This window comes from Equus asinus, chromosome 12, assembly GCF_041296235.1.
Source record: "Equus asinus isolate D_3611 breed Donkey chromosome 12, EquAss-T2T_v2, whole genome shotgun sequence".
In the NCBI taxonomy this organism is placed as follows: Eukaryota; Metazoa; Chordata; class Mammalia; order Perissodactyla; family Equidae; genus Equus; species Equus asinus.
Window position 1 is genome coordinate 2,733,514 of NC_091801.1, and position 20,191 is coordinate 2,753,704.

At 43.3% G+C, this 20,191-nt stretch overlaps 1 protein-coding gene across 1 annotated transcript; it reads left to right on the plus strand.

Annotated features, from left to right (window-relative positions):
- Nucleotides 1-3,490: 3,490 nt before the first annotated feature.
- On the plus strand, nucleotides 3,491-19,991 carry PSKH2 (protein serine kinase H2). Its single transcript, XM_014839115.2, has 3 exons — nucleotides 3,491-3,642; nucleotides 8,236-8,902; nucleotides 19,604-19,991. Exons 1-3 carry the CDS (start codon nucleotides 3,491-3,493, stop codon nucleotides 19,907-19,909), a joined length of 1,125 nt encoding a protein of 374 aa, XP_014694601.2. The 3' UTR covers nucleotides 19,910-19,991.
- Nucleotides 19,992-20,191: the final 200 nt, after the last annotated feature.

The window sequence follows — 20,191 nt, forward strand, 5'->3', positions numbered from 1 at the left end:
CCGTCTCTGAGTTTCACACAAAGGCTTCCTGCTTGGAGGTCTTCGTTGTTAATTTACGGGAAGAGAGCTTGAGGGGGGCTCACACTGTTGGCTCCACACATCCCTGTGTATGTGACGTTGACTTAAAAGAGCCCCACGCTAGTTGTCATTATAAACACAAATCCTGCACCTCGGGAGAAAGAAAGTCAATAAGACGGAGGCCTTCAGAATGATGTCTCAGGCCTGAGAGCACCTTCGACAAAATGCATCCCGTTAGGAGGGCTCTAAGGAGAAGGAAACTTGAAAATCAGCAACGAAACTGCAGCTATGCCAAGAGGAACTAATTCTAAATGAAGTAAATTCTTCGTGCTGTCTTTTAAAAGCGTCTTTTGGTTATAGCTTTTCATTTTCAAGATCCAGGAGGGTGTAGAACCGTGTATCACTCCCGGCGATACCCCTCATTTCTTGTGTTGCTTCCTTTCTTTTACTGCAGACGACTAAAGACTGACAATAGAATAGAATACAACACGTTTATAATTTTTTTTTACATTTTGCACCAATATTGTTCATGTAAAAGAGAAATGAGTTTTCCCTAAATGGTAGCCTTAGCCTTTAATGAGTTTTCCATTTGGCACAATTCCTTAAGTCCTTTCAAGAGAATCTTCTTTAGGCGTCGGGTTATAACTTAATTCAATCAATTTATGGAATACAAGCGGGGCCATTATTCTAGGAAGTTTCCATGGGTTCGGGATCTCTATTGCCCTGGAAACTTTCTAGGATTTAACTTGATGAGCCCGTCTAACTTTGCTTTTTATAAACCGGCTATAGAGTGGAAGCTGGCACTGAGCGATTGGAGCAAAGTGTTACGTTACACATTGTTATGAATGTTAATGGCTGACTATTTAGCAAGAATTTGTGACTTTTGGGCAATGAATGGGAGCTGAGGATGAGGTAAGATTTTTTTCTTTAGAAGCTGAAGGCTCAGTTTATTTAATTCACTTCAGAGAATACCGCTGGAGTAAAGTTCAGCACAGAAGCAGGTGCTAAACACCACTTCCATTTATTCAGCTGGTGTGAGTGTTACAGGAAGCCACTTACAAGCGGTAAACACACGGATACAAAAATAAAAGTTCCTTTAAAACTGGCCTTAAGTCTAAAGCTTATTTCAACAATTTTATTACTTCAATTAAGTTAAAATATATGATTTAAATAACTATAAATAGTTAATTAATGTGTGAAAAGCACATGGTCCCAAACGATGCTGGAGTGGTCTCCCAAATAATGAAGCAATTATGCACAATAAAGAGAAATACAGGCAGAAGACTCTTATGGAGTGGGATGTTATTCTACATATTACTTTAGGTGTTATTCTTTCTCAGGAGTTAGTTAGGCTAAAAGAACATATCTATAATGTGTTTTTAACATTTAAATATTGTAACCTGTCAAAGTTTGATGAAGGCCCTTGTAAAAACTTTGAACGCCTAATAGTTAGATTTTGTCTCCAGGCGCAGAATTTATACTATCAACAACCCTTCTGGTTAATAATTGGTGTTTCAAAGAAGAGAACTAATCAGTGGTGTCTTTTCCTGTTTTCATTTTTTTTTCAAAGATTTTTTATTTTTTTTCCCCAAAGCCCCCCGGTACATAGTTGTATATTATTTGTTGGGGGTCCTTCTAGTTGTGGGATGTGGGACGCTGCCTCAGCGTGGTTTGATGAGCAGTGCCATGTCCGCGCCCAGGATTCGAACCAACGAAACACTGGGCCGCCTGCAGCGGAGCGCGTGAACTTAACCACTGGGCCACGGGGCCAGGACCCTCCTGTTCTCATTTTTAAAGGGCTTCAAAATCGATGACCGTTGTTACCAGTTTTGGAGGAACCTGGTTCAGGCTTGGCAGGAGGCTCTGGACAAGCTCTCCGTGCTGTGAGGCCAGCTGAGGCCAGGACACCAGAGGTTTCTGGAGCCGGCTCGTTTCTGCAGCTCCTGCCGCCCGGAGAACCCAGACACATGGGGGAACGGGCTCATGGAAGCGTCTGAGGCTTTCACTGCTGCCCAGGCCTAGCACTTACGGCGGATACGTCCTACTCGCTGGGCCACAGGAGTCCATCGACCCTAACGCCAGGCTCTCTGAGACGCGCATGCTGTTCTTGGAGCAGCACCCCAAGAGTTGACTTCCCTCCATTTGTTCCCTTTTCTTCTCTTTTCCACTCTGCTCATGTTGCCCATTCTGCGAGTTTCTTCCAAAGCTTGAGACACCAAAGCACGAGCTGTCCACCTGCTTAAACCCACCCTTCTCCCTGTTTCCTAGTCCTTGAGAACTCCCCGGGTTCTTGACCAAGATGAGTCGGTTATCCTGTGGTTCCGCTCCCTCTGCAGGATTGGCTTATTTTTTCTCAGCTACAGCCCAGTTGTATTTCAAACTTTCCTCCAAAATACAGTTCTTCTGGGCAAATCTGTGACTAATTGACTCATTACAGATGTTCTTTTTTAAACCAAACTAAAAATTAAATGCAATTAGAAAGGAAACGACGCAGTTGAAAGAGCACTGGACGGGAAGATAGGAGACAGCGACTACAGGCCTGGTTCCACGATCGCCGGGGCGCCTGAGCTTGGTTGCTTCCTCTTGACTGGGTTTCACTTCCCACACCTCACTTCTGTAAAATTTATCAATGTAAATTACATATAATCAATATATTGGTATCTAATCAATACATAAAAGATCATTTATCAAAAATATAATGTATACGCATACAGATATAGATAATTATGAATATAAGGGTGAAATGAATAAAAATACAAGGTTATATATAACTATTATAATCAATAATATAATAATTATATAACTGTACCTAAAATATATAATTGTATAATGATATTATATGATATATCATATACAGTCTTTTTGCACGGATTTTATTCTCGCATTTGCACAGTGTGTTGGGCTGGCTTCCAGACGTCTGGTTTCCCCCCGAGTTGTTCTCGGATGAATGTCCCAGAGAGCGAGGTTCACTCTCTTCTCGCTGCGGGAGGTTAGTGGCGTGCCCGACACAGACCGGTGTGCTTAATTATTGCAATAGAGGACAGTCATATTCTATACTTTAAATATCACAGGCTCTTAGAGTTTTACATGAAAACGCATCTAACGTTCGTGTCATCTGGATACACGCTCAGCCCTGGAGGGAGTCGAGTCCTTTCAAGGGACGCTATCCATCCTAGAACGACCTACTTTTGTATGTTCCCGTTGTCATTTCACAGATGAGAGCAGTGAGGCCCGGGATCTAAGCCCCGGCTCCCGCCTTCTGGTCCCCTTGCTTTCACGGTGCCTCATTGCACTGACCCTGAGGGGTCGGTGACGATGGGGGCGGCCTGCCCCTCCGCCGCCTGCCGAGGGCTATCTACCATCAGAGACCCCACAGCGGGGGCTCGGCCTCAGCCCGCCCCGGGGCGGGTCCCTGTGTCCCCGCGGTCCTGGGGACAAAGGGCGGCGCGCCCGAGCGCAGCTCTCTCGCGGCATGGGTTGCGGCGCCAGCACGAAGGTGGCCCCGGGGTCGCGGGGCCCGCGGGAGGGTCTGGGCGCAGGCAGGCCGGAGACAGCGGCGGAGGCGGCGCGGAGGATGCGGGTGGCGCGCTTCCGAGCCCGGTTCGAGCCCCGGGTCCTCGCCAGGTGAGGCGCGCAGCAGGCGGGCGGAGGGGACCGCTGACAGGTGGGCTCCTTCTCCTAACCCCAGACGGGCTCCTTTCTGATGCCAGGCCCCTGATGGACCACCCGAGACCCTCTCCGCTCCTTGGCCATGTAAATCTACAGCCCGGGGTGTCTTCTCAAGGACCTGGGCGCCGTGCCTTTGAAATGCAATCAAGAAGGAAAGCTAGGGCCACTGTTGAACAATGTGTGCGGGCAGGCCGGATTCTAACTTCCACAACGCTCAGAAGTCCTCATCACACTGACACCCTCCCCTAACGTCCTCCGGGATTCTCTAGGAGCTCACTCCAGCCTTCAAACTCTCCTGCCTTTGACAGCTGAGTCCATCTCTCTCCCTGTCGCGATGGTCTGGAATACAGCCTTCCTTGCCCTTTCAGCCAGTGTCCAGTGCAGCCTCTCTGACACCTGTGCAGGCAGGTCAGAGGACAGGGCAAATTCAGACTGAAAGGAAGAGGAGCAGCTGTAAAGAAAGGGAGGGATGCCTGGGGTGGGAGTAGGGATGGGAAGGGCCTCCAGGCCCCCATGGCACCTAGGGGGCCTTGCCACAGCCAACCGGGGCTGGGTTCAGACAAGCCTGGTTTGTGAAGGATCTGTACTAAATTCTAGAAAAGGAGATCACAGTTAGTGGAATAGAAACAGGCCTTCCGATCAGCCAGACTTGAGATGCTCTCCTGTCTCTTCCATCGTGTGTCATTGGGAAAGTTCCTCAGCCTTTCCCCTTCCTCAGTTTTTGCCTCTGTAAAATGGGAATGCTAATATCCATCGCATAAGAATGCGGTGAGGATAAAGTCAGACGTGTGAACCTTGCTGCACAGTGCATGGCACAAGTCCTCATTTAGATGTCACTGTGATGCTTACCATTGTCTTTGTGAAGCACACACAAAACCTAGTTGACTCTACTTAGGAAATGAGCAAAGAGGGCACCTTGGTTGGCCTGAGGAGCAATTTCCTCAGAGTGCGCCATGTTGGACACGTTGAGGAAGGAAATCATGGACCCCCCCCTTCCACTCTGCAGTGTTTGGTGAAACACAGTGGTGGTGGCTCCCCTGGCTTCTCAGAGACCCTTCTAGGCCTACAACTGCATGCTCACTTCATCACAGTGCTCTGACCAGGGTCTACACTGAGACTTTTTCTGGCCTCCTTGGGAACTTCTAGTCCAAGGACAACTTGAGGATCAGTCCGGTAGCTGCTAAGCTTAGAGAAGAACAGAGCTGGCTGATCCAGCTGCACTTGAAGCAGAGTGGACATTGGGTCTTGTCAAGACTGAATTGGTTAAACGGCATTGCTGGTCGTCTGTAGCCAGGGAGATGAGGGCCACTCGGTGCTAGTCTTTATCCATCCTCATAACCTCCACCTCCAGGGTGCTCCCAGCCCCTCAGAGTGTGAGGGGCCATAGAAGCAGAGGATCTCAACATTGGAAGGGTTTTAGAGACTAACTCAAGGCCCTTCTTTAACAGACGAGGATTTGAGCCCCAAGAGATGAAGTGATTTGTCCAAGTTGGTGGCAGAGTTGGGCGTAGAACACAGTTGTCTTTCCTCTCTGTTGTGATTCCACTATAACTCTTGCAGAAGGGGGAGGATAGAATTTAAACCTGACTATATTCACTTTCGCCTTGGGAATTCATTACAATTGCTTCTATCAAACAGGTTGCAATATTTTTATTGTTCCCACGTTTTATTTTTTTATCCATGTTCAAAAGATTCCCAGTTGGTGGCAGCTGAGGTTAAAGTGATAATTTCAATTTCCGTCCTCTGTGGGATGATGTAAAATTGCATCACCTACAAAGTTGACTTTGAGGTGGCTCTGTCGGGACTAGAAGTGGAGGAAACAGAACAGCCTTGTAAATGCGTTCTCCCATGCTTGATTCAATCCTTAATGTTCTCAAAATATATATGATAATTTGGGAATAATATGTATTCAGTGAATGATTCTTTCGGTCATCGTTTACTGCTGTCTCCTTTGTGGCAGGCATTGCACAAGATATAGCCACTCAAGTCATGAAAATGGTCAACATCCATAGCCATCAAGGGCTCAGAAGCAAGGTTGCAGCTTCAGGAATTTGTTATGGGACATTTGTTATTGTCTGAAGCCGTTTATTTCCACTGTTCTAAATCTTGGCTTAAGGCCTACTGTTTCCTCCAATGTGAAATTCCAGGCGTCTTTTCAAATATTTAGTATATGAAGATCCTTAGCAGTATTGAATAAAGCTCCTTTTATTTGAGCAAAAGAGTGTAGTTCCTCAGAAATGGTAATTCATCTGCTATCTGATGATTAATTCTGTGAGCAAATGAATTTGCCTGTGGTTTTGAGGGCGTAGTGATAAATTAGTGTTTGCAAGTGCTTCCATCCACATTAGACGTAATGTAAAACTGGGTTGGTCTGCAAAACAATAGAATTTGAAATGCCTGTGATCATCTTTAAAATCACACTGAGAGTGCATGTGAATAAAAATCAGATCTGGAAGGAGAAGAGGGGACAGAAGCTATTTAGGATTACTAAACTGCGATCTGTTTTGATAAGGTAATTGGCCAGAAAATTAAATGAACCATATAGAACAAAGCTGTTTTCTGCAGGCTGGTACAGCCAAATGCCATTTTTATTTCATAAGCACCAGAATATAAGGAACAAGTAAGTAGACAAAAAATTTTTTTTAGGAAGACTAAGCTCAGCAAAAAGAAATAAGGGTCTTTAAAGCGCGATTGGTGTTCCCGTTTGAATCTTTGGCATTGAGGATGTCACTTAAAGATTTACCTTCTCCTTGCTTACTCCCCGAGTACGTTCCATTCTCTGGCATCCTTGTGTGGAAGAAGTTTTAATAAAGTGGGAAGAGCACCGAATTATGATCCAGGTAAGGATATCTGGATTCTAACCCTGACTCTTCAACTTGAATGACTGATTAGCCAACCTCAGCTTCAAATTTCCTCATTTGTAAAATGAGGAGTTGGATTAAATCATTCTCTATATTCTTTCCAGCTGTAAAAGCATGATTCTAAGTCAGGCACTTTCTCAATGTTTCTTTTTTTTTTTTTTTTTTAAAGATTTTATTTTTTCCTTTTTCTCCCCAAAGCCCCCCGGTACATAGTTGTGTATTCTTCGTTGTGGGTTCCTCTAGTTGTGGCATGTGGGACGCTGCCTCAGCGTGGTCTGACGAGCAGTGCCATGTCCGCGCCCAGGATTCGAACCGACGAAACACTGGGCCGCCTGCAGCGGAGCGCGCGAACTTAACCACTCAGCCACGGGGCCAGCCCCTCAATGTTTCTTAAATAAAGGTAGAGGGTTCCGTTTGGTGGATTCTTAAGTTTACATAGACACTCACACAGGTAGTTCAAGTTTAAGATCCCCAGCCTTTGAAATCCTAGCTGACTTCCTGGCCTTTCTGAGAGATAATTGTTTTACACATTATTGACATACGACCCGTGTTAAAATTCTGTTTGCTGTGTAGAAATTGCAAGTGCAGGAGGTGACTGGATGGTGGGGGAGGGAGAGTGTGGAGATGCAAAGCTGCTGGCTGCAGGGTGGTCCTAACTCCACCCCCACCACTGAAACCATACGGAAACCTGCCCTAATAACAGGCAGGCTTACTTTTCCAGTGGTCATCTGTTAAGGAGCTACTGTGGACCAGACATGAGATGTGCCCAGACCTGAAAGCTACCGGTCAAGCAACCAGAATAAGCCTACTCATTGTGCCCTGTCTCCTGATACGGTTTTTTCTCTCTTCTGAGAAGTTATAAACAAGACTAAGCTTCCTTTTTATTCTCTCCACCTGATTTGGTGGTTGTTGTTGCCGAATGATAAAAACAAAAGCTGGAGGGAGGAAAGAATATGGTAGAGGGAGGTTCTAAAATTTCTCAAGGAAATTTTGGTGAAAATCATTTGAAGAGTTTGGATTTAAATTCCATCCATTTCCACTACGATCTGTGTGACCTTGGGAAATCACTTAGCTTCTTTAATCCTTAATTTCCCTATCCGAAAGAGGGAGATAGTATTATATCATCAGTAGGAATATCGTAAGGATAAGAATTAAAAAAGAATGCCTAGCACATAATAAATTTATAATAAATGGTAGCTATTAAGATTACTTATCTTTCTACCAACTAATTACTTTTATATCACTTGCTTCCATTTTTTTTTTTTTTAAGGAAGATTATCCCTGAGCTAACATCTGCTGCCAATCCTCCTCTTTTTGCTGAGGAAGACTGGCCCTGAGCTAACACCCATGCCCATCTTCCTCTACTTTATATGTGGGACTCCTGCCACAGCATGGCTGGATAAGCAATGAGGAGGTCTGCGCCCAGGATGTGAACTGGCGAACCTGGGCTGCTGAAGCAGAGCATGCAAACATAAACGCTGTGCCACAAGACTGGCCCTTCACTTGCCTCCGTTTTGAAAGAGGATTTGGGGTGGCTTTCAAAAATAATAAACACAGTTAAGGAATGATAAGCAAGGAAATAGGATGGGGAATATAAAGATAGAAAAGATGATATAAATCATCAACCTAGATAATTTTGAGAATCATCACTTCTGAGGATAACAGAGTTGCTTTTTCTTCCCAACAGGTATGACATCAAAGCTCTTATTGGGGCAGGCAAATTCAGCAAGGTTGTCAGGGTGGAGCAGAAGACCACCAAGAAACCCTTTGCAATAAAGGTGATGGAAACCAGAGTGAGAGAAGGCAGAGAAGCCTGTGAATCTGAGCTCACCGTCTTGAGGCGGGTTAGGCATCGTTACATTGTCCAGCTCATGGAGATCTTTGAGGCCCAGGATCGAGTCTACATAGTGATGGAGCTGGCCACGGGAGGGGAGCTCTTCGACCGACTCATGACCCAGAGGTCCTTTACAGAGCAGGATGCGGTCAGAATCCTCCACATGGTGGCTGATGGGATCAGGTACCTGCACGCATTGCGAATCACTCACAGGGACCTAAAGCCCGAAAATCTCTTATATTATCATCCAGGTGCAGAGTCGAAAATTTTAATCACGGATTTTGGTTTGGCACACTCTGGGAACAAAAGTGGTGACTGGACAATGAGGACACTGTGTGGGACCCCAGAGTACATAGCCCCCGAGGTCTTGCTGAGGAAACCTTATACCAGTGCAGTGGACATGTGGGCTCTTGGCGTGATCACGTTTGTTTTACTTAGCGGATTCCTGCCTTTTGATGATGAAAGCCACACAAGGCTCTACAGGAAGATTCTGAAAGGCAAATATGATTATGCACGAGAGGTAAGAGATCATTTTATGGCTGTTGAGTTGGGCTGAGGTAGAGTTTCTGCACCTCAGCACTATTGATGGTTGGGGCTGGATGAATCTTTATTGGGGGTGAGGTGGGGACGTGGGCGTGGGGCTGTCCTGGCATTGTAGGATGCATAGCAGCATCTCACTAGATAACCACCCAACACCAGTAGATACTGTGGCTGCTGGTCAATACTGATATCTAGTAGGTATATCAGATATACATCTTCCCTGACTTGTGACAACCCAAATTGTCTCCAGACATTGATAAATGTCCCCTGGGGGGCAAAATCATCCCTGGCTGAGAGCCCTTGGTCTCAGGGCAGCAAGAGCCCCAATTATGGAAATTGTCTGTGGTTAGCACATGACACTGACAATCAAGTGGATAAGGGAGTTTGTTTGCTGTTTATTCTCCAACTCAGCATGCAGACCCTGGGCCAGCTGAGTCGACTGATGTGTACTCAGAAGCCCAGCAGGATGCTGCGGTGTTTGGGGAGAGATTTTCCTCCTTAAATCGAGATGATCTCAGCCCCTTTAGTGAAGTGGTGTTTCCATAGAGAAACATTTAAGCTCACAGCTTGTGTCAAATATTTATCCATTGTTTAAACTTGGAGCAGCCAGTGTTCAGGAATGTGTTAACCTTTTGTTGTTTTGTTTATGGAAGGAAAGTTACCATGCTTGTGTGTGGGAAGCAGGCAAAATAGGAAATTCGTTTCACGTTGAGCAAGTGACCAAGTTTATTTTTTGTTTAACTATACAAGGATTTTTTTCCTCGCAAAGTATTGATAGTTATGATTATATCTGCTTAGAGTGTAACATCTGTATGAAGAACATCTTAAGCAAAATTAAAAGCTAAATAACAAATCGAAAAATATTTTCCATTCTCTGACAGAGCCTTCATATCTTATTGTCCATGTACATGTTTTAAAAAACTCATACCAATTGACAACTGAGAACTGAGACATAGGGAAATAGGAAAGAATCTACAGACAGTGCAATATCATTGATTATTGAAAGTTTGGAAAATGTCCAGCCTCACTCGTGACCAAAGAAATGCAAATGAAAAAATTTTCTTCTTTTGATTTTTCAAATTGATTAAAAAAACCCGAAAAACTCAACTTAACTCTACTCATCGCTGCCAGGGCGCTAAGAGATTAGCCCTCTCATTTGCCACTGGTAGAGGGTGAATTGTTACAGATTTCTTGGAAAGTAGTTTGAAAATACCCATCTAGAACTTTAAAAAGTTTGTATCTTTTGATGTGGTAATTCCACTTCTAAGAATCTAAGAAATTAATCCCAGATGTGGCCAAGGTTTCAGTAAAAAGATGCTCATCTGAGCTCTATTACAAAAGTGGCAAATGGAAAAGAACCCTAAGAGCATGTTTGAATAAAGTACAAGACAGTCATATGACAGAGCATGGTCATCCCTAAATTATGCATGTTTAAAAATTATAAGGACATTGGAAAATGTTCACAATATGCTGCCAGGTGAACAAAAAGCTGAATGCAAACTGTGTTTAGAGTGTTATCAGAATCGCATTGGAAAATGCATGCATAGGGAAAAGGCTTGGAAGAAATATAATAAAGTGTTAACAGAGCTCATCTCCTGGTTTGGAGGTTATGGATCATTTTGGTATTCTTCCTTATAATTTGAATATCTTTGCATTCTGTTTTTGTTTTCTTTACAAAGAATGCATGTTTCTGTTTTGGTTATCTATTGCTGCATAACAAACCGTCCCCAAACCTGGTGGCTAAAGTAACCAGTGTTTTATCGTGACTCCTGGTTCTGTGGGTTGATGGGGTTCCACTGGGTGAGTCTTCTGCTCCACGTGATGTTGGAGGGGCTACAGGCATCCGGGGCCTTGACGGGGATGGAGTATCCATGGTGGCCCCTCAAGTGTCTGACATCTTGGTGGGGATGGCTGGAAAGCTGGGTTCAGCTAGGTCAGCAGGACCGCTGGGCCTTTTTCTCTCTCCTCTCTCTCCATCTCCAGGCCTCCTTCTCTTCGCAGGGTTTCTCTGTGTGGTCTCTCCAGCAGCATAGTCAGACTTTTTACCTGGCGGTTTAGGCCTTCCAAAAGGGAATATTCCAAGAGGGAGACAGTGGAAGTTACCAGTCCTTTTCAAGGCTGGGCTTGGAAATGGCACAGCATCGCTTTGCCCTCATTCCATTGGTTACTGTGAGCCCCAGGCCAGCCCAGATTCCACGTGGGAGGAGACCGCACAGGGTGTGACTAACTAGGGATGTGGTCCCTTGGGGCCACACTCAGACCAGATATCACAATTATTTTTTTGATGTGTAAAAAAACAGTATATTGTGTTAAGTGTCCAAAGTCCAAAAGTTGTCAGGTTTAATTTAGAAGGTTTCTGAGGTCCGGTTCCCCCAAAGGCAGCCCTGAGAAGAGGACTCCTGTGCAAGTGATTGATTAGGGATAGACACCCAGGGAGATGGGTGACGGGAGTGGGGAAAGCAGGACAAGGAAGGTGAGGGGGCCAAGGCCATGGGAGTCAGCCTCGTCTCGCAGGGAAGTTATTCCTCTGCATTATTCCAACCTGACACACATGAGTTGGGTTTTTACACACACACACACAGACACACAGACACACAGACACACACCTATCACCTACGTCACTCTCAGTGGTGCTGGTGGAGAGGTGATGGTAAATTCTCATGTTCTCCGGGGATCCAGGCAAAGTGGTTCCAGGAGCCCCAGGTGGTCTGTTGAAAGAGTGAGGTGCTGGGCTTTAGAAGCAGAGCACTCCAAAGGAGGGAGGTGTGGGTACACGCAGAAAAGATGAGCTCAGGGTGTGGGTGGAGCACTGACATCATCTCCACTGCAGCGGCACTTCTATTTCTGGAGGAAATGCCTGTTTGTGGCCCCAGAGTACTGACAACAACCACCACAGAGCAGGAGCGTGGCTGCTTATAACGAGTTATGGGATTTAGATCCCCCCTGGCTTTCTTCCCCATGCTTGTCAGGCACCCATGTCCATCTTATTAACATTTTCCTCTAATATTACCAAGTGTCTTAGTCATCTCGCACTGCCATAATAAAGTACCACAGATTGGGTAGCTTAAACAATATAAATTCAGGGGCTGACCTCATGGCGGAGTAGTTAGGTTCCCGTGCTCCACTTTGGCGGCCCAGGGTTTCGCTGGTTCGGATCCTGGGCGTGGACATGGCACCACTTGTCAAGCCACACTGAGACGGCGTTCCACATGCCACAACTAGAAGGACCTACAACTAGAATATACGGCTATGTACTGGAGGGATTTGGGGAATAAAAGCAGAAAAAAAAAAGAAAGAAAAAAAAAGAAGATTGGCAACAGTCGTTAGCTCAGGTGCCAATCTTTAAGAAAAAACAACAAAACAATAGAAATTCAAGTCCAAGATAGGGATGCCAGCAAGGAGGGTTTCATCTGAGTCTTCTTCTCTGGGCTTCCGGCAGCTTACGATGAAGAGGAATGATGCATTTGATATAAACAGCAAATATTTTACTAGGTACCTGGCGGATCCATACTCTAATCCCACCCATGTACAAGCAAAAAATGAGCCATAATACTAACGTTTGATTCCTCTTGATTTTGGTGTGAAACGTATTCCTTTTCACGAAGCTTCAGTGAGCTTTCCACCTAGGCTGCTCTTTCCCTTTTCTGAACGGTGTTGAGGATTATAATAAATCTCTTTCGTTTTGACATTTAGTCTATCTGCCATCTCCCTAAGACACTGTAGACTCCTTGAACACTGAGACTCCACTGTGTTTTCCCTCTCCAATAGGATATCACAAAGAGCTAAGCATAGAGAATGCGTTTCCAAAAAACAGATTGCTTTTGAAAATTATGAGAGATTCCGATCTATAGCTATGTGAGTAAATGTGTCTCAACTATAACTGCACTGAGCAGAGACTACAAATTTTAAGTTCTAGTAAGGAAAACCATTAGGTAATTAATATTTTTAGTTGCTGAACTTGTTAGACTAATAACGGAATGTGAGGATGGTTCGGAAGGTCATACTTACTTTATTCCCTGGGTTTGCGGGGTCGGGCTCTCCTATCCACTTGTTTCCTGCAGTGCCTGAGGGGCAAGCAGGGTGGAAAGACACAGCAGACGATGGAAAAGGGGTGGAAGAGGGCAGAGATCCCCTCCCACTGTGAGAGGGGCCTTCCCCTCTCTACTTGATTGCCAAGGCCACCATTATGGCTTTCAGCACAGGGGCAGGGCTCATGCTGGAGACGGTAAGTAAGAGGCTCATCCACAATTCTCCTGAGACCCTCTGAATGCATCCTTCTGGTCTCCTCCCTTCCTCCTGGTCAGGGCTTCCCGGGCCAGGAGGCATGCTTGGCTCTGGGAATAGCCACGTGAAAATGCTCATGTCCCTGCTCCTAGGGGTCTAGTGGTCTTGTCTGAGAGACCAAGTAGTGTCAAGTATCTCTTCACATATAAGTGCTTTGATGCACTTAGAAACAGAGGCTCAGAGTGCACAGAGGGAGGGAAGAGAGCCTGTCTCTGCTGAGGAAAGTTGGGCTGGATCTCATGAAGGAGCGGACGTTTGTGCTGCGTCTTGGAGCTTCTGAAAGGGAGATTGGCACGTTCCAGATAGACAGAACGACACATGCAAAATCACACACATGTGAATAAATTGACAGTAAAAACTAAGAATTTTAGAGCATTGGTGTGCACAGGAATGTGGATTTAAGTGGGTATTTTGTAGAGCGGGGCAGTGTGGTGGTTAGGGGCACAGACTGGAGCAGTACTGCCTGGACTCCACTCCCAGCTCTGCCGCTTACTAACTGTGTGACTTGGGCACGTTTCTTAATTTCTCTGTATCTCAGTTCCTTCATTTGTAAAACAGTAATAATGATTGTCTACCTAATAGGTTTCTTGTGAAGATCAAATGAGCCTATAGACGTAGAGAGCTTAGAATAGTTCCACATGTTAGTACAAATATGGTCTGGGCTATATATGTGTTAGCTATTTCTGTTATTACCACTATTAATATAGGAAACGGTAGGGCTGAAAGTTTGAATTTTGCTTAAATAAGTTATGAGGTAAACGTTTATATTTTATAGTACAAATTTTACTTATTGAGTGCACCTTTTTTATCTTTTAAATGGAATAGTGAGAAAAGCGTGGTGTTAGCGTTTTAATGCTGATGATAAATGACACATTCTTGCCAAGGAGTTGGGAATCATATATTCTTGTCTAGTTATATTGCACTGTATCACAGTAATCTTTTTTTGGTGTGAAATAAACTGATAATAAAATAAGTCTTATAACCATATTAGCCAGCTGACAAGGATAAACACTGGCATTAAAAACATATTTTAAAAAATCCCACATGCATATTGATAGAAAATGGTCCCCATGTGCTTAGATTCACCTATGATTGCTGTACTGTTAGGAGAAAAGTTTATTGGGGCCAGCCCTGGTGACCTGGTGGTTAAGTTCAGGGTCCTCCACCTCATCGGACCGGGTTCAGTTCCCAGGTGAGGACCTACACTGCTCTGTTAGCGGCCATGCTCTGCTGGTGGCTCACATACTAAAAATAGAGGAAGACTGGCATAGATGTTAGCTCAAGGTGAATCTTCCTCAGCAAAAGAAAAAAAAAATTATTGGTGCATTCCCTTAGAATGAACATATCTGCTAGATTATACTCACCAGCCATGACCCTGATTTTTTTATCTCCTTATCGCCACTAGTTTCTCTTATTTTTCCTTTACTATATCTTCTCTTTTCAAGTCGTGAAGTAGGAAAAAAGGAGAGGAGAGCAGAGGATTAATTCTTTAATCCCCTTCATTCTCTTTCCATCATGACTAGAATTCCAATAATGAACATTGCATCATATTTCACTTAGGCCATAATTCTGGTAATTTGGTTCTCATTCCTGTGGTTTAATTCTAAGATTCTTATGCTCACAGAAAACATGGTGCTCAATATTCTTTAATGACATTTTTTCTTTAAAAGTTGTTTTATGGAAAATAATTTTAATGGTTATAAAATCTTTCAAAACATACTTCATTTTCTGCTTATCCCTTTCTTCATCTCTTCTCTAATTTACCTTAAATTGGACCAATATATATCTTCTTCTCTTAAACTCAGTCTCAAGCAGCGTTTCTAGGTATTAAAACAGTGGAGCATTTCATTTTGAGCGTGTAGATGTTGACCTTACGTAAGGGAAGTGATTAGCGTGGAAAGTAACTGTCTGCATCCTTGATTATGCTGCACATCTTGACCTTGACATCATCAACAGGATGCATGGAGTTGAGGAGAAAAGAACTGTTTGAATAAAGTTTTTACAAACCGAGAAATGTCTGGATTTAATAGCATGCTTGTATTGTTTACGCTATGGTTTATGAGGTTTATAATATAGGAACTAGTTCTAAATGTAGATTATACATAGAAGGATGGGTCAACCACTGATTCAGTTTCAAAGGCTAATTCAATTTTTCGTTTCTCTTCTTATGTTCCTCTTTTTTTGAGGAAAATGGAACACTTCTCTTTTTAACTTTTAGTGCTTTGAAACATGGTAGGTGCTCAAAAAATTAAGCTCTCTCCAATCCTCTTTAAATCTCAGAGTTTCCCTTATGCGTGAAGGACGGGGAGAGTGGCTTGCCTCATGTCAAGAACCTCCGAACTCACAAAAATGTCCCCTTTATGACCCTGGGGTAGAATTAATTTGGTCTTTCTTCACTTTTTATTAGATGTCACCTACAATAAGTTTGTGAGTATCTGTTCCCTTTTTCCAGGTTTACAAAGGCCCCAGAAGATGAAGCATTCTGACATAATCAGTCGAAGCTTCGTCTTTGAACAGGGTGTTTTGGCAAAGATAAAATACAATTTAAAGTCTGCTTTGCACATTGGGTAGAAAACATTTTAAATATCTATGACATAACGATGGTGGACAAAATCTCTTACTTCTTGAGATGAGTAAGAATGATTTTATGCAGTCTCCTGCTAGTAAAGTCATGGAGAGTCAGTCAGTACTTTTGGGCGCATTCACAGAAAATTTAACTGCAAAGCTTAAGTACGGTCCTTCCAAGGCCGTCCACTGAAGTTCAGAGAAGGAAGGGAAATGCTAGTCAGAGGCTTGTCACCAGCAGGAATTTTTAATAAAAATTACTGTTTTTCAGGATATAAATGCTACTTTAGTGCTCTTAGCTCAAGGATTTGAATGATAGCTGATCCATCTACTTAAAAAAATAGATATTTGTAGTTTTCTGAAACTCTATAATTAAATCCACTGATAATTACCCTATACTTCAGCAAGCTCTATAGTTAGCAAATTTCAACATTAATTATCATTCTTAAAATTTAAGCTGTGCCTCTAGAATTTCAGGGACTGCGTATATGTTGTGTGTGTGTGTGTGTTTGTGGTGTCCAGCTTTTTAACCATGATTGTTACTAATGATTCTCCGTGGGCATTTCTGCAAAGGAGCCAAGAAAAATGAAAGCTTTGACTAGTCATGGGGATATTATTCATTCTTTAAACTAGTTTACTGAGCCAGTTTCTGTATATTTATTTGTCTTCTGCAGAGGCTATTACATTGGCTCTATTAATCGACGTCCATGAAAGAAGAGAAGGAGAATGTGGATCTTGAATGTGGGACTCTGTTGTCTCTTGGAGGGGTGCCGGGAATTTCCATGGGGACTCCCAGGGCTCGGAGTGAGGAGGAGAGTCAAGGAGACTATAGGATACAAAGCTGTGAGTGACCCCTAGATAAAGAGAACCCTGGACAGTTCAATCTGGGAGCTGATGCAGAAAATTGGAGAAGGAGGTAGGGCCTGGTTGCCAGAACAAGGAAGAGGCAGGAAAGGATGGAGTGGAGAACAGAGCCAGTGAACGGACACTACAGGATGGCCAGGGAGCACCAGCCTGAGCAGAAGCTGGAGGACTTTGCTGGAGAACAAGTAGGCTCCAGAGAACCAGACTCTTCTAAAGGGCCTGCACTTGGGTGCATATTAGGAGGAAAATTGTTCGCCAAGAAATTGGAAAGCAATAAACTAAAATCATTCCTTACTTCTTGGTTTAAAGTGAAAGGGTCAAGACATCTGTAGAATATAAGATATTATCCCTCTAAATTCCTTCTATTCCTCCAATGTGAATAAATCGTGCAATTGCTAGCATTAAATTTCAGTTTCATACTTTTTTTTGTGACTGTTGTTTTAAACAGCTTAGCCAATTTTTACTGAAGACAGGAAAATATGCAAAGAATCAGATGAGGAAAGGAAGAAAGAAAAGAGGGAAATAAAAAGCCTGAATTGTCCACAGATATTACAGTTTACTTGTGACTAAATTAATTGAGTGACTTTGGGATTAAAAAAAAGTGCTACCTTTCTTTTTACATGGTTCATTATCTTTTAACACAAAATTTTTTTTTGAGGGCCCTCATTTATCATGATATTAGTAAGTGAAATTGATCTGAGAAGTTTGGGATAATTTTTATGTTCCGGTTTCCTAAATACAGTTGGTAAACGTGTCCGCAAAAGAACTGAGGAGGGAGTCAAATTGTGATTTAATAGTTACAGGAACAAGAATAACAGAAATCTACATATTATTTCATACTTTGAAAATCATTTTTCACATACTTAGTCTAATTTGGTCCCAACAGCAATCTTCTGAAAGAGATGCGATGGTCCACATTTTTCTGATGAAAACTGAGACCCTGAGGTTCATAGCTGAGTGTGGCAAGGATAGCCTGTCTAGTCCAGGCACACTTACTTCAATGTCAAGATTTTCCACATTAAGATGGATTAACAGGCTGGCTGAGGGCGGTGACTCCCTGGGACTGCTGAGAAAGGGCCAGTCAGGGGAATCTTCACAGCAAAGAGTGAGGACGGCCAAGTCAAAGAGGAGAGATTATGAGGAAAGCCTCATTGAACACAGAGTGGATATGAAATCAGGTAGAGGGTCTGAGTGATGTCATCAGGTGACAGCTGGTCCAGAGTAGGAATTTGATTCAAGAGGTGGTCTCCAAATTGCTTTTGGTCACATAACACTATCAGTCAAAAAATTTTGAGCATGCACACTCAGTTTTTATTCATTTATAGAATATATACATGTATGCATATTAATCTCTTTTATACTTTATGAAATTAATTCGAGTTTGAATAATGAGCTTTGGCTGAAGAAATTTTCCCCCAGGATACCAGTTGCCTTATTTTCTGCTACTGCATTTTAAATGTGTATTCATTTGGGGTCACCTCAATGAGCTCTCTGTAAGTCTCATTGCACGTATTTTATATTATTTCCAGAAAAATTCAATTGCTTGTCTTATAATGTTCCATTGGAGCATCTAATTTAACCTTCACTTAAATAGTCCTGAGCCCAGTTAAACGTGTCTGGATCTGGGGCCAAATAGATGTCTAGCCAGGATCACAGGACATGCCATCGTGAGTGCCAGCTACTGATACGCTTTGTCTAGAGTTGCAGGTGTACATTTTATTTCCCCTGTGTGTGAGTATTTGGCAAATGTGTGCGTTTACTTTGTGCATTTTATTTTTGGGATAAATACTTCTCCTATCTAATTTACCTAATTAAACTGAAGTGAAAAAAAAGAGAGAAATTCCTTTCCTGATTTTTTTGCATTCAAATTCTGGGTTAATAGAGTGCTAAGAGATTAGAGAGTGTGATGTCCACGGATGGAGTCTGATTTTTCCTCACACAAGGACAAAGATAATAGGTTGTAAGAATTCCCTTCTCTTTCTTGGGAGGTACAATTTTGAAAACACACATCAACCAGAAATTGCTGTTTGAGATACAGCAAATGCAAGGGCAATTTTCTCGATGTTTCTTCTTTGTAGATGACGAGGGATAAAAAAAATATTTTCTTTTTCTAAGTACGTGCTATGCATAGGTAGGTAATGCAGAAAACCAAGTTTGAGTATAAAGCAAGGCCCTCTTGGTCTCATCCTCCCAAAGTCACTACGAATTGCTGCTGTCGTACTTGAAGCATGTGCAAAAGCTTAAATGTTCCTAGAATAGCGCTAGATCCCTAAAGCATCAGCTAGCTAGTCGCACATACTGCTCTATGTCACGTCTCGGCTACACGCTGAATCCCACTTGTAGTCAGCCGATCGGGAACAGTGACGGCCCCATGTGTTGAGAGGAAACGCACTGCAGGAGGATCGTGTGCTGAAGCGTCCTACAGTTCTTACAATTGTCTCTCCAGACTGTGGAGATAGAGGCGTCCGGCGTCCGGAGCAAGCTTTCAAAGGAGAGAACAGTCAATGATTTCTCAATCCGTTCCACTTCCCACCCTAGCTCATTCCTGGAGTTGCAGGGACTCCATGAGAGGATCAGAATGTGATGAATACTAACTTGCTATTGGTGAGTTCACCAACGACAACCGCTGTGCCTTGTCCGGCTCGTGTAAATGTGATGTGGGAACTCACATTGCTAATGGCAGCACGCTGGCTGGATTTCTTGAAAGGAATGCTCACTCACTGGACAGAGTTTGGAAGAGAATTTCTGTGCTGTATTTCGTTTTTGCCATAGAGATTTTTTTTGCCTTTCTCTAAAGTGGATTTTTAGGTTTACCATGTATTAAATGACATAGTATTCAAATTTCTTATTTGAAAAAGGCTTTTAGATTTGATATGCATTGATCCTTATAATTAAGAACGTGATTCTCTATGGGGGTGTGTGTGTATATTTATTTTATTCTATGTTATTTTTTTACTTTTCTTCTCAGCCTTGGCCAAGTATTTCCCACTTGGCGAAGGACTTTATAGACAAACTACTGATTTTGGAGGCTGGTCATCGCATGTCAGCTGGGCAGGCCCTGGACCATCCCTGGGTGATCACGATGGCTGCAGCGTCTTCCATGAAGAATCTTCAGAGGGTCATCTCCCGGAACCTCATGCGGAGGGCATCTCCCCACTCTGAGAGTCCCGGATCTGCACAGTCTTCTCGGTCACGTTCTTATCACAAATCGAAGCGTGTGTGGAGCAAGAGAAGCTTAAGGGTAGAAGAGTCACCACTGTCTTCAATCTTGTGAGCAGATGACCTTTAAAACTACTTTATCCACCTTGAAGTGAGATCCGTCAACTTCATTAATGGCATTAGCTCATGAGAACTATTTCAGCTAGATTAAGGCACCCTAAAGCTCCAGGGCGTGAGAGCATGTGGTTACGGTTGGATAACGTTGACCTTTACTTGTAACATTTTTTGGTCTGTTGTTTTCCCTATATCTGTGTTTGTTTCCCCAAAATACACCGCTGTAGAAGATGAATGGTATAGTAAATACTGAATACATTTACATAGTTAGAAGTAGAAGATG